Here is a 13,239-nt window from a genome sequence, read left to right as displayed (position 1 = left end):
CGAGGAGCTGTATGAGGAAGGGCCTATCAGAGAGGAGAACATGGAGTCACTTGGCCAGGGGATGGGTGTCATGGGAGATCCAAAGTTAGGAAAACAGTATAAGAAGCCCCATTGTAACCCTGCTGGAAGGTTACCCATCCATTCAGGGGGAATGGATGTAAAGATTAATAAAGACTTTCCTGATTTCACACCACGTGTTGATCTTTATTTAAGGTGAGCATGTTTCTCACTGTTGGGAGCTTGTTAGACGGGCTCACTTCTAACACCTTCTACGTGGAAGGCCCTGGGCTAGTCATGAGGAAGAGCCTGGGGCTGGAAGGGATCCCAAAGAGGCTCCTGTCCAACTTGCTCTACAAAGAAAGCAGCCCTGGAAGAGGAGGATGAAAATCATCGTAATGATATCAAGCATTCCATAGCCCTTTAAGGTTTGCAGACACCTCATGTATGTTACCTCATGGGATCCTCACCGTAGCCCTTTAAGGTAGGTGCTAGTACTAGCCTCATTTTGCAGATGAGAGGCTGAGAGGTTAAGGATTTTGCCCTTGATGACGCAATTAGCAAACATCCAAGACAAGGTGCACTGAGGCTTCTCTGAGCCTAACATTCTATTCACCATTCCAGACTTCCTCCTTAGGATCCTGTACTCCAACATTGGACCCGGGGGTAGAAAACTGGGGCTTGGATCTCAACCCTGCCATTTGCCAGTGGTATGACCTTGGAGAAGTTACTTAAACCTCCCTGAGGTTCAATACTCTCATCTGTACAATGGGGATCAGAAAACCTACCCTACTTGCTTCACAATGGTAGAAGCATTATAGAATGAGATAATGGAATGAGACTTGGAAATGGACCATATGAGATAAGAGCTATAAACTTGCTCTGTAACTGTCAAGTGTCACAGAAAGGTCAATTTGGGAAGTTGATTGTTTGAGCCCAAATGTCAGACTTTACATTTATCCCTCTTAATTGTCCTTTTCCATAGCTTGGTCCATTGCTCTGGCCTGCTGAGAGTTCTTTGGGTCCCAATGCTGTCATCTGACAAATCAGGTTGGTTTTCTCCTCTATAAAATGATCCCTAGGGTCCTTCCCATCTCTGACAACCGATTTCTTTTCCCTTGACACTCCTCGCTAGGAGGTCTCACCATGGCCAAGAGGGGCCCTTGGTCTCTCAAAGACCATGTCTGTGGAGCCCTAGCTCTGCCAGGTCCTGCCCAGGGGGAAGAAGGTGAAGGACAGGCCCAGAATTGGACTGGGCAGAATTTTCTGCTTCTGTAATCCCCATCTCCCCTCAAGATTCAGCTCAGCTATCACATGCTGATGCTTCCTCCCATGTTAAGGACTCTTCCCCCACCAGCTTCTCTGCATTACTTTGTGTAGAGCTCCTATTTCCTTATCTGCAGGCTTGTTATCTCCCTCTAGTGGACAATAAACTCACCGAAGGCAAGGACTGTTTTGTTTTTTTGTCTTTGTATTTCTAGTACCTAGTACACAGTAGGAACTTAATTAATGCTTATTAAGTTGAACTAAAAGAACCCTGTCCTTAGAGCACAAAGTCCTGACTCTGCCACTCACTCACTGAGGCCCCAGAAAGGTGCCTTCTTCTTCCTCTGAGTCTTTCTCCCTTAAACAAAGACACCATGGCCTCCGAGGTCCTTCCACCTCCTTCAGTGGTTTCTATCCTGATTCTTATCAAGGTGAGCAGAACACTCCTGAGGGATGACACCCTGTCTGAGTACCATGTTTTAGGAAGACTGTTGGTCAAATGTAGGGCTTCCAGGCAGGATGAGCAAAGCAGTGAAGGACCTTACAGTCATATGCTATGGGGACCAGCTAAAGGAACGAACTAGAGATGTTTAGAAAGGACCAAGGAGCTGTCTTGTGGTTGAGAGCTTGGGCCAGTTCTGCCAGAACCAGGACAGAAAAAGAAGGGGGTGGGAGGGAGGAGCATAGAGGCAGCTTCTGACTTGTGCAGAACTGCCTAATCATTGGAATGGTCCAGAATTGGAGGGAGCTGCCTTAGAGGTAGTGACATCTCTGTCACTGAAGCTCTGCAAGTAAGACTACTCATCAGAGACGCTGTAGAGAGGATTCCTGGTCAGGAATGGGTTGGACCAGATGGTCTCTGAGATCCTTTCCCATCCTAAATTCTAGGACTATAAAACATATGCTTACTATATATGGACTGCTTTATTCCCCCAGGTCAGGTATTGATACTAGTCAGAGAAAGGGGGATTGTGACCCAAGGTCTGAAAGCTATGTTTTCCCATATTACACACATATACACACATCTCTCCCCCTGCCCCTTAGCTCTTCCAAAAGACAGTAGCAAACTAACTGCTGTTAAGCTTTCATCCTTGTTTTCAGAGCCATGAATCCTAGAAATTCTGACTCCTCCTCATTTGGGAGTCAAACCCTTCACTCTCCCATCATGTGTACAAACATCCTGACAAGGCAGTCTCCTCAGCCATATCCCTGAAAGATCAGAGCATGATCATCAGGATCCATGTGTCATTTGCGACCCCAGGGGAATGGACTTCCCTTGCAAGGAGGTGACTACATGTCTGCATGTCTGGGTAAAGGGCTGGGGAAATCTGGAAGCTGCAGCTACAGTCTCTGGGAGGAAGGGCTCTCGATGAGATCCGGCCACACTCTAGTCTGTTACAAACTCCCACAAGAAGCCCCAACACTAACCTAGTCCATGTTCACCACTAGAGGGAGGTAACCGCATCATGGACAAAGGGGTATGAATGGCAGGCACTTTGTCACAGAAGGAAATATGATTTTCTCTGGTATGATCTGCTCTTTGGTGTCTCCCAGGAGTTTGCAACTTGATTTTTTTTCAAATAAATTGCTCCAAACCCTTTATGTGTCTACAAAGTAATTACCCTTCCTCCCCAAGGCCTCCTTGTTTCCCTCAGGTTGACTTTCAGGAGCCATCCTCAGAGGCAACTTGATGATTCAGACTCAATAGAAAACAATTCCTGGAATCCCCAAGGCTAGAATCTTGTCCAGGATAGAAGATTCTATGGAGACAGCCAGGCAAAGCTGCTGGGATTCATGAGGCTGGTTTCATCAGCCTTTGAGAGGTCAGATTTATAGCTGATCCCATTTCCTGACAGTGTGATACAAGGAAAAGTCTGGTAACTGTTAAAGTTTTGACCCTTATTTCTACTATTTATAAGTTGTGTGACCCAAGGAAGGCCATTTTCACTTTCTAGTAAAATTATTCTGACAATGCTTGTACTTCCCAGCTAAGAAAGTTGTTGGAAGGAAAGTTCTGCATGCGCTGCAGAGATAAATGTTATTGTGACACAAAACATAGAGAAATTGAGTGGGTTGGGCATGAGTATCTCTTGGACTTGGTAGGTTATGGCTTATGGTGGGAATACAATAATGAAAGGTCATTGCTCATTCAAAAGGGGCAGATTAGGTAAAATGAGTGGTGAAAGGAAAAGTGGGAAAAGTGTTCTTGTATGGAAAGCCATGAGATTAAGTGAAGAAGAAGCAGAGGTAAAGATCAAAGGAGGAATCACCAGGAGGGATATCATGGTGGGAATATACAACAGACCACCTGACCAGGTAGAAGACACACAAGATAGATTCTTGAAGAATACCATAAAACTGGGGTATGTGCACCCTGATGAGGAGAGAGCAACTACTTGGACATTTGATGGAGGATACTCTGAAAAACGGAGCAGTTAAGATAACTCTGTCCCATCATAAAAATCACTTCATCTCTCAAAAAGGGAAGGAAGTGAGGAAGGGAGGCGCCTTTTTGGATCCAAGTCTAATCAATGAGGAAAAAAAGGCTGCAGATGGAGAATGTCAAAGACCTTCAGATATGGGAACCACCCCGATGGCTCAGTGTGCGAATCTCTGCTTGATCCCCTGATTCCGTATGCTCACTATAGCACCCTGTTTTTGCTTGCCTTGGTCCCATCCTTTGAACAGCCTCCAATGCACCAATACAAAAAGATTTTGAGGAGCCTCTTCTCTTTATTTCTTGGTACTTTGGACACTAACCCTTTCTCATTTCTCCACAGTCAGTCCAGCTCAACCCTCACCTCCAGCTGGGGCCTTTGTCCTCACATCTATGTAACATGGCTAGAAGATAAGCTAGATCTTGGGCAAATTTCTCCCCTTGCCTTAAAAATGACGGGTTGGACTGGATGCTCACTAGCTGCCTTCAAATCTCATTCCCAGGGCCACTACCCCAAACCAATGGGTCTTCATAGGGCTGATAGCCTTTCCACAGTAATGCTTCCCTCCTCCAACAAGAAAGACCCTCAAAGCCCCCTCACCTGGGTCTCAGTCAGGACTTCGATGTCATATGTCAGAAAAAACTCCTTGGGCCTGAGGGCAATCTGCTCTGGCTGGGAGTCCAGGGACTGCAAAGAGGAAGGTATGAGAATCATTCCTGACCCTCTGGTCAGCCTCCCCTACTTCCTGTTGGGTCCCAGCCCTGAAAGACTTCATTGGCTCTGACAACCTCCCCTTCCTGGCATACCCTGGTCTCATTCTTGTCCATTACTATAGACAGAAGTAGAACTATCAGGGCCAAACAAGGGTCTGAAGCTCCAGGGTTTCTGGAAAATTTGTCCTGAGAAATAGAGTGGTCAGGGTTTATCAAGCAGGGCTTCTGAGCTTCTGTGGCCACTTGCCCTCAGCTCTCATCCCTGGGATCCACCACATGTTCCCTTTAGTGGCTTAACAAATAATAGTAATGAGATAAGGACAGCATTTAAGGGGCACAAGGCACTTTACCAGGGTTCCCTCATTTGAGCCGGGGACCTTTGCTTGATCCACATTCTCCTTATCCTCTCTCAGCTTTCCTCACTGTCAGCCAGCCTCTTACCCCAGATATTCTCCCTCCCTTGGTTCTGTGGCACTGGGGTCTCTTGATTACACTCAGGCTGCGTGGCTGCTGCTCCTCAGTCTGCTCTGATGGGTCATCCTTCTCCTCTGTGAATGTGGGCACCCCCAAGGCTCACCGAAAGACCTCTCTTCCTCTCCCCACTCCCTTGTCTCCTGGAGATCTCATCAGCTCCCAGAGGTCTACTGAAACTGCTGATGACTCCCAAATTCCTGCTAACAGTCTCTCTCCTGAGCTCCAGTGCTGATGGACAGCTCCCACGCCATCCCACCAGGGTCTGAGATGTCTTAGTGCTAACCATTGTCCTTAGCACAGTGCTGGGCCCTAAAACAAGCCTTTACTAAATCTTCATTTGTCCCAAAGTCAACAACTGTAAACTGCGCCCCTCCCCCAGGCTCATCCGCCTTCTTAACCTATTATTGAGGGGGACTCTTCCATCTTCCTCACTCATACCCAGTCAATTATCTAACGTTGCTAGTCCCCCACAATCTCTTTCTCTTCCTTCCTCTCCTCACGTGAACTCTACCCTAATCCAGGACATTGCTGCTTCTCCCTTGGACCTCCTAATAGGTCTCCCTGGCCCCAATCTCTCCCCTCTCCGATCCATTCTTTACAGAGCTACCAAAGCGATCTACTAGAAATATAGATCTGACCCTGCTCAAAAGTATTCAGTGAGTCCCTAATGCCTTGAGGATAAAATGACAAATCCTCAGCCTGGCATTTGAAGTCCAGGCTCCTGCTGACCTTTCCAGTTTTTCCAAACCAGACTCCAGCCCCTGCCCTACTCCAAGCATGTCAGGAGTCAGGGGCCAAGTGGAGAGGAGGCTTCTCAGAGGATGATGTGCCCATTGGCCAAAAGCCTCAGGGCTTCAGAAGGTGAAAGGACCCTGCCTTGGGATGGTCTGTGGGTTCAGGTGAGGAAGGGCTCAGGTGAGGAAGGGCTCAAGTGATCTTCCCAGGGTGAGAACTGGATGTTTCCTTCTGAAGTGAGAGCAAGCTGTTTCCTTGTTAAAACCCCTTCCCCTGTTTTTATTCATTTGTGTCAGTGGTGCCCAACTCTTTTTGACCTTTTGGGGGTTTTCTTGGCAAAGACACTGAAGTGGTTTGCCATTTCCTTCTCCAGCTCATTTTGCAGATGAGAAAACTGAGGCAAACAGAGTAAAGTGACTTGCCCAGGGTCACCCCACTAGTTAAATGTCTGAAGTGGGATTTGAATTCAGGTGTTCCTGAGTCCAGGCCTGGCACTGTGTGCACTGTGGTGCCCCCAGCTGCCCCCTTCTTATTTACAGATGAGAAATACTCAGTCCAGAGAGGGCTGGTAAGTGACAGAATCTGGATTTGAACTCAGGTTCTATGACTCCAAATTCGGTCTGCCTCCAAGGGTTAGAAGCCAGGCTAAGTTTCTGTCCACTGAATCTAGACCTGCATCCAGTCCCACAGAGAGAAGCATCCTTAAGAAGTCTAGACCCTGGAGAATCATTCTAGCCAAGAGGCACAGCAAAGAGAAAGAGAAAGAGCACAGGGCTTAAGGAACAGGAAACCCCGAGTTCCCAGACCACCTCCAACACTTACTCACTGTATGGTCATAACCTCTCTGGGACTCAGTTTCACCATCCTTAAAATGGGGATAATAACAGGATCTGATGAGATAATGTTTATAAAGTGCTTTGCAAGCCTGAAATTGCTTTATCAATGCCGGCTAGCCTTACTATTAGATACAATGCCTTGCAAACCTATAAATGCTAGCTGTCATAATTATATTATACTGTATTTCAGGTCTGAGGTGCCTTAGAGGTGAGGTCATGGTTTCTTGGGTGTCTTACTGGGTACTCAGGATCTTCTGGGCATCTCTGAAGGTGGGTGACCATCAAGGCCCTCCCCAGGGCCCTGCAGCCAGCTGCCTGCCTTTCCTCTCCCCAACCCCTCTGCTAGAGGGTAAGCCCAGTGGGCCTGGGTAGGGCCTAGGAGGGGAGGAGATGCCCACCTTGCTGAGCTTGGGTTTGTCATAAGGAAGGTGTCTGTCCATCGTGCACATGATGATTCTGTCGGAAAAGCCCTCCTGTCTCAGGGTCTCTGCACACACCAAGCCTGCTGCCCCTACCAAAAGAAGACAGCCTTGGAGGACTGAGCAAATCTGATTGCCTTTCACCACCCTCCCCCTCCCAGGGCCATGAGCCACCCATCACCAGTCACCCCTCAGAGGTTGGTAGAGCACCCATGTATGGCTTTTGGGGGTAGGAGGGAACAGGCAAAGCCTGAGAACTCCAGAGACAGAGAAGAGCTAAGAAACAGGATGGCAAAAGAGGACGAATAGACCTGAGGCCAGATTGAAGCTCTCTGTGAGGCAGAGGGAGCGCTGAGGATCCCAGCCACAGAGCTCCGAACCAAGGTACGGCAGGGTGGGTCTGAACCATCTCAGCTTTGGCTCTGGGACAAGACCAGGGGTGGCTAATATTCTCAAATATGACATTGGAGATTTTCTTCAACATGGAGCCAAACCTGACCCTGATCCCAAAGCCAGGCTAAGCCTTGATCCCTAGGTCCAGCCTGAGCCCCAACCCCATGCAGGGCACCCAGGCATGTGTTTGAAGCCCCCAGCTGCTCACCTGCACCCACAATCAGGACATTGGTGCTCCCCACATGGTAGTTGCTGAGGGAGATGCACTTGGCCATCACTTTTGTCCTCCTCTGTGTCTGCAGGGCCTGTGGGACCCAAGGGTGATGAAGGAACCCTCCCACCAGGGACACCCCAGAGCCTGGGAGGGGCCAGCTCTGGGGGTCAAGAGGAAGGGTCCAAGGAGAGAGGGGCAAGGTCCCCAGAGGTCTCTAGGAAGGAGACTGCCAAGTTGTGCAAAGTGGCCTAGGCCCTCTCCCAACAAAGAGCTCTCCCCAGCATCCACTCAAGCCTATGCAAAGAAGCTACTGTGTGCAGGCACTGTGCTATGGATGGGGGATGGAGGGACAAAAAAAAACCAACAAAAAGCACCCAGAGCATCAACAGAATCCCTGTGTCCCGCTGAGGATCCCCTGCTGGGGTGAGTCTGAGCCTTGGGTTCCCTACACGTTCTTAGAGACTCACACACAGACCCCACCTCTTTCCAAGGAGACAAACAGGGTCGGCTGACAGACATCCCCCCCCCCCCTTCCCGGAAATGTTCCCTGGGGTGTTGATCAGGCATTTCCAGCGGCCAAGCCTTTGATCCAGTCCTGGCCTTTGTTAAGGAGGAATGGGGCACTTAGCCGATAATGACCCAGAGCAAAGAGGAGGCAATGAGAGGATATCAGGAGGGGTGAGGGGCAGGTTGGGGTCCTGGGAGAGCAGGCTCAGCCCCCCTAGAACCCTAAGAGGGACCAGAGAGCCTGGAAGACAGCATCCAGGGAACAGAGTACCATGAGAGGCCTAGCCCGGCCTCACTGCCTGCCTACCCATGCCCAGCCTGTCCCCCTTGGGGGAGAGGAGGTACCACAGAGCACAGGGACCCTCAGAGAGCCTGGAAAGGACTCAGGGTCACAGAGGCAGGAGGCAGCCAACCTTTGTCTGAGCCCAGGCCCAGGCCTCAGCTAGGAAGTCTACAGAGGCCAAACCTTTGACTTGGCGTCCCTCAGGGAGTCTCCCAATCACCCCCTCCCAACCCTCAGCCTGCAGCAGGGCTGGAAAGGTCAGAGTCCTTGGCCTGGTGGGGGGCAAGGGAGGAGCAGCCTTTTTGTCCTGGCTTCCCACAGGGAATCCTTGGGTCTCCCCAGAGGTGGGAAGGGGCTGACTCATTCTTTAATCTGTCTCAGAGGTGATATCTCAGTTGTTGCAAGGTCTGATAAGCAGAAATGTAGGAAGAGGAGCTTCTGCAAAGTGCCCTAAATGCATTAGCTCATTTGGTCTTCATCATCCCCATTTCACAAAGAAGGAAAGGGACCCACAGGGACCTGCCCACCATTAATAAGTGTCCGAGGCAGGATTTGAACCCAGGCCTTGCAGAGCCTAACTGGCCTCTAGAGATGGAGCTTCCAGGATCATTTCCTAGATGTGGGCAGTGAACCCTTCCCTTCTTCCCCACTCCTGATGACAGAGACCAGCTTTGTCTGGTGAAGGACGCCTGGGGAAGGGATAGTTCTCCAGGATCCCCAGGCACACCCAGGGGTCTCAGCTCAGAGCAAGGGGAAAGGGCATGTCCAAGGTCACCCAGCCAGTAAGAACCAGAGCCAAGACTTGAATCAGGTCCCTTTGGTTCTGGACCTTACACTGATGGGCACATCAAGACCCTGGGCTAACTCAAGACTTTCCCAAGGTCACAAAGGAAGTGTTGGAGATGGGACAAGAGCCCTGCTCTCCCCCACTCTGGAGTCATGGATGAAGTCTAGGTTTGAATCCTAACTGAAACATGACCTGAGTGGCTCAAGACAAGAAAACTCACCTCTGTGATCCTCAGTTTCCCCATCTGTAAAATGGAGGTAGTGATGGCACTGTCTCCCAGGCTTGCTAAGAATATCTCCATAAAGTGTTTGGCAGAACAGAAAGGAAGCTATCGATAGCAGCTGTGACTATTTGGGTTATTAGGCATTGTTGAGGGCACAGAGGAGCTCAGTTTCTGGGGGAGGAACAGCTTGAAACAAGCTCTAGTGGATGCAGAAGGAATGAGCACCCTCCATTTTATGGGGCACAGAGAAGGAAGCGGACCGAAAACTGAAGAAAAAATTCAACATTGGCCGATGTGTCAGGATGGCCCTGAAGATAAAAGGAGAAAACCTATGTCCCTCCCTTCTTTGAAGGGGTTGTGGCCTATGAGTGAGGAGCATTGCAGGCCCTGCCAGCTCAAGCCATGCCAGGGTTCTTCCTGCTGCTATGTTTTGTTACCAGGGATGTCTCTCACTGGAAGGGGAGCCATTCAGAAGTGATGGTGAAAGAAGAAACCAATCTGATCAATGAAAAGGATCATCAGATCCAATGAGGTTGACCAAAAGGTGTCTTCAAATGCTGGGGTTGGATCAGAAGCCTGCTCTCTGGACAGAGGCCAGGGGCACATCCCAGCATCTCATCAGGAAGGGACCTCAGAAGCACTGGGGCCAAGAAGGGCCACAACCCCACTCCATGCGCCCTGACCCTCAGCCTCCCTGACCCACAGGATTTTGGCCTCTGCTTGGATCCCTCCAGTGCTGGGGAGGCACTCACTCCTGAGGGGCCCATTTCAGACCAGCACAAGTCTATGGCTACTGAGCTTAAATCTGCCTCTTTGTAGCTCCCTCCACCCATGATCCCTAGAAAGGAAGCCTGTCTAGGAAGTCCCCAGCCCCTTCCCTGCAGCCCCAGCCCCAGAGCAGAGTCCAGCAGCTCCCCCTGACACACACACACACACACACACACACACCTACCTGTTTGCTGGCTCGAATGTACACCTTCTCCTTCTCAATTTTCACCTGAAACAAAGAGATGAGGAAAATGGGCCCCCCTATACCCAATGGATCCTGAACCAACCCAGAAAAAAGGGGCCCTAAGGCAGTCAGCCCCTCCCTGGGCAGAGAGCCTGGGCCAGCCAAAGGCTTCTCTGACACTCCTGTCTCCCAAAGTGAGCCCAGTGAGTGGCTGGATGCTCAAAGGAAGCTTGACCTAGGTCCCAGTTGCATCCTGGTCTCTGTCCCCTGGCTACCACCCCCAGTCCTGCCATAGTTGGAGAAGACTCCCAACATCCTCTTCATTGTTCTCCCCATGGCCCCTCTTTTCATCATCCTCCCTACTATCCTCCCCATGGTTCCTCCTCCCTCCCCCCAGGGGCCCTTCCACTCTGGGCCTCTCATCTCTCTACCATGGACCTCTCCTCCCTCCTACCCATGGGCCTCGTTCCCCGACTCCTATCTCACCTGGAATTTGGGCAGACTGTCTAGGCCTGGGAAGTCTTCAATGTCTCCCGTGGCGATATTGAAACAGGCACCATGCCAGGGGCATCGGACCCTGCCCCTGGAGAGAACACCTAGAAGGAGGGAGGCCTTGATGGAGGCCCAGCCAAGAAGCTAAGGAGGCCCAGGGGCCAGGGGCCCAGGGTGCAAGAAAGGGCTCACTCCAGCCACCCAGCCAGGCCAGGGCCTTAGGGGCAGACTCCAGCCTTTCCAGAACTGTCTTGCTCCCAGGAGGAAGGGGAAGAAATGCTCCCGCCTCTTGCTCTATGGGATATTCAAGGTCCTGGGGTCACAGACCCCACATTCCAATCTGGCCTTCCAGAGACTCCAGCTCCATCCCTATGGTTCTTAGAGACCGCTCCACCTCACCCTTAAACCCCCTTATGGTTCCCCAGGACCCCAGCTTCTCCCAGCTGTCTTTCTCCACTCTTTGAGCCTCTGTCTCCTGAGAGGAAACATCCCCACACCATCTCCTCCTGGAACAAAGGCCCCAAAGCCACACTTTGCTCCAGACAGAGGTCCCCAATAACAGCCTCCCTCCCCAGTGATTCTCCTTCCCACACAGGATCCCTGGCCCACCTTTCACCAGGGGGGCTCCGTAGTGAGGACACTTATGACCCAGTGCATGGAACTCCCCATTCTCCTTTACCAAGAGGGCCTTGCCCCAGCCCAGCTCTACCTCCCGCATCCTAGGGAAGAAAAGGAGTCTCAGAGGCCAGGTGCCAAGGCTACCAGCTCAACCCAGCATTCCCACCAACCTGGAGACATCCCAAGTGCCAAGGAGAGGACTGGAGCCCTAGGAAGAGAAGGCCCCTCAGCCTCATGGGACCAAGGACCGAAAACCAGGTGAGAAGAGTCATGCTGGTGAGTGGCCCTTAGCTGAGAAGCCTCAGGGGCCCAGCATTGGAAGAGACTTTAAGGGACCAGTTTGGTCCTGCATGACCCAAGGAACAGCCCCAAGAGCAGTGAAGTGACAGCGGTGTGGGGGTGTAGGGGAGAAAACAAGAGGATGGCAGCTGAGGCAGCCCTGGGGAATGGTGGTGGGGTCACTGCTGCAGGCAGTCAGGGGCTAGAAAGGGAGACTTGTGCATGTGGGGGGTCCCATCTGAAGGCACTGAGGCTTTGTCACTGGCAACACCCCTTTCAGAGCTCTGCCCTCTGGGCACAGGGCAGGGGTTTGTGCCACACCCCTGGATCCAAGGGGAACCCACCAAGCACCTACTGGCCATTCTCCAGATCCTTGACATAGCACACTGCAGCCTCCACTCGGTCGTGAGGGCTGGGGTAGGGGTGGAGGGTAGAGGGCCGTTCTTCTGGGTGGTAGTGCCGGGCCCGACCATTGGCTTTGTAGGCCAGAGGGCTGGCCTGGCCGTTGGGAGAGGCATCATCTTTGGCTCGTTCCTTCTCTGGAAGTACCACTTCAATTTTGAGCTCCACTGTGGAGGCGACAGAGAGTGAATGAGGCCAGGCTCTTGGCCCATCCCTGACCCAAGGGCTCCTAGAGCCTAGTCTCCAGCAGGCTGGATGGCCAACACCCTGCCTCACACCTGGAACTTCCCAATAGACAGCAGGGCCTGGAGGCCAGCCTCCTCTCTACCCACTCTGACTCCCCCAATTCGATAAACGCACCACCCCCAGGCAGAGGCCCAGCAGCCTGCACAGCTGCCACCTCTTCCGTGAAGACTCCTCACAAGCCGAGTCTGCGCCTTTTCATGGTCCAGCTCTCATCACTACCAGAGTCCAGACTCACATTTATGGTAAAATGCGGACTCCCAGGCGCAGGAGCTATTCGAATTTTGTCTGTGAAGCCTCTGTTAGCGCAGTATTGACTGCGTAGTGGGTGCTAAAAATACCTGTTGACGAATCACAGGGACTCATCATTTTTCTAAGAAAAGACAACAGAAAGCTCAGTGGCACAGAGGCCAGAGCCCCGCCCAGGAGTCAGGAGGAGCCACGTTCAAATCCAGCCTCAGACTCTTAGTAGCTGCGTGAGCCTGGGCCTGTCACTTAACCCCAAATGCCTCCAAAATAAAAGACAAGACATAAGGAACATTGATTGATGGCATGATGGACAAAGTGCTGGGCTTGGAGTCAGATACTTCCTCTCCCAGCTTCAGTTTTCCCATGTGGAAAATGAGGATCCTACCCAGAGTCCCGATCTCATTTGTAGCACTCAGGGAGATAATAAGAGAAACCTTAAAGGGCAGCACCCATACTAGCTACCAGCTTTACTCAGTCAGTGCATACCTAGGAGACCCAACCCCCCAAGAGCCTCAGAGGGCCCAGTGGGTGTGGGTGGCTGCCACACCCTGCCGAAGGGAGAATTTACAGAGAAGGGATGAAGGACATTATCAAAGTTCAGAAAGGATGGGCTGGCGACACCTGATGGGCTCCCAGCATCCTCTCCACACAAGGCCCTGAGTGCCTAGAAGGAGCCCCCTCAGCTTGGGGGCGTGGAAGAAGAAAGACAAGAATGTCCC

General features: G+C 51.3%; 1 protein-coding gene across 1 annotated transcript in view; it reads right to left on the bottom strand.

Annotated features, from left to right (window-relative positions):
- The window catches only part of AIFM3 (AIF family member 3), a 47,777-nt gene that overhangs the window by 21,222 nt on the left and 13,316 nt on the right, over positions 1–13,239 (bottom strand). Inside the window, exons 3-9 of the mRNA XM_072599716.1 lie at positions 11,982–12,195; positions 11,339–11,448; positions 10,724–10,833; positions 10,238–10,282; positions 7,480–7,576; positions 6,858–6,970; positions 4,302–4,388 (exon numbers count right to left, since the gene is read on the bottom strand). Of these exons, the coding sequence (XP_072455817.1) occupies positions 4,302–4,388; positions 6,858–6,970; positions 7,480–7,576; positions 10,238–10,282; positions 10,724–10,833; positions 11,339–11,448; positions 11,982–12,195 (776 nt within the window). The remainder of the gene's footprint in view (positions 1–4,301; positions 4,389–6,857; positions 6,971–7,479; positions 7,577–10,237; positions 10,283–10,723; positions 10,834–11,338; positions 11,449–11,981; positions 12,196–13,239) is intronic.

The sequence above is a fragment of the Notamacropus eugenii genome, chromosome 4 (genome assembly GCF_028372415.1).
Source record: "Notamacropus eugenii isolate mMacEug1 chromosome 4, mMacEug1.pri_v2, whole genome shotgun sequence".
In the NCBI taxonomy this organism is placed as follows: domain Eukaryota; kingdom Metazoa; phylum Chordata; class Mammalia; order Diprotodontia; family Macropodidae; genus Notamacropus; species Notamacropus eugenii.
The sequence above is the reverse complement of the archived record's forward strand: the minus strand, read 5'-3'. Positions and strand labels throughout refer to the sequence as shown.